The 765-nt window shown below is 65.8% G+C and overlaps 1 protein-coding gene across 1 annotated transcript in view; it reads left to right on the forward strand.

The window, feature by feature from the left end:
• Positions 1-765, forward strand: part of TJP3 (tight junction protein 3) — a 26,502-nt gene that overhangs the window by 18,945 nt on the left and 6,792 nt on the right. Inside the window, 2 exon segments of the mRNA XM_009323009.1 lie at positions 102-337; positions 524-765. The exon segment at positions 524-765 is cut by the window's right edge and continues 21 nt beyond it. Of these exon segments, the coding sequence (XP_009321284.1) occupies positions 102-337; positions 524-765 (478 nt within the window).

Raw genomic sequence — 765 nt, forward strand, 5'->3', positions numbered from 1 at the left:
CGGTGGGCCGGCTCCAGTGAGTGCATGGGGACGTGGGGACATGGCAGGTGCTCGCTGCCAGCGGGGACGGGAAGGGCAGTGAATCGCTCCTGCTGGGACAGGGCCAGCGCTGCTGCCACCCTGCCCGGCTGGGATGGGGTCCCCCTGGGGCAATGGGTGCTCTCGCTACCCCACCAGCTCCCCCGGCTGGGGGCTGCGCCTGGGGCAGAGCCACGGCTGCGTTTTCCCTCCCAGGAGGAAGGATCACATTGTGATGGTGAACGGCCTTTCCATGGAGAACGTCTCGTCCTCCTTCGCCATCCAGACACTTAAAACCTGTGGCAAGATCGCCAACATCGTGAGTGTGCCCTGCGGCGGGACAGGGGCCGGCATTGTGCACGGGACCGCACCGTGCCTGTCCCCGTCCCGGCTCCTGTGTCCCACACACCCCGGGGTTCCTGTTCAGGGCTTGGAAATTGCTGTAGAAACGTCTCGTGGCAGAGACAGCTGCACCCACCATCCTCTCCTCGCTTTCCACCTGCAGACACTGAAAAGACCAAAGAAAGTCCACCTCCCCGCGAGCAAGAGCAACGCCGGGTCCCCCACCACACCCCGGCGCTATGACTCGGATGAGGACTATGGGTTGCACGGTGCGGATCCAGCCCTGCACCGCTCCCGGGACGACCTGGACCACAGCCAGGGCTACGACGGGGACTCATCCAGCGAGAGGAGCTCTGGCCACCCCCGGGATGACCGCCGCCACCACAAGTCGGTGTCCCGGAGCCA

Source organism: Pygoscelis adeliae, unplaced genomic scaffold (assembly GCF_000699105.1).
Source record: "Pygoscelis adeliae isolate BGI_AS28 unplaced genomic scaffold, ASM69910v1 Scaffold284, whole genome shotgun sequence".
NCBI classification, from domain to species: domain Eukaryota; kingdom Metazoa; phylum Chordata; class Aves; order Sphenisciformes; family Spheniscidae; genus Pygoscelis; species Pygoscelis adeliae.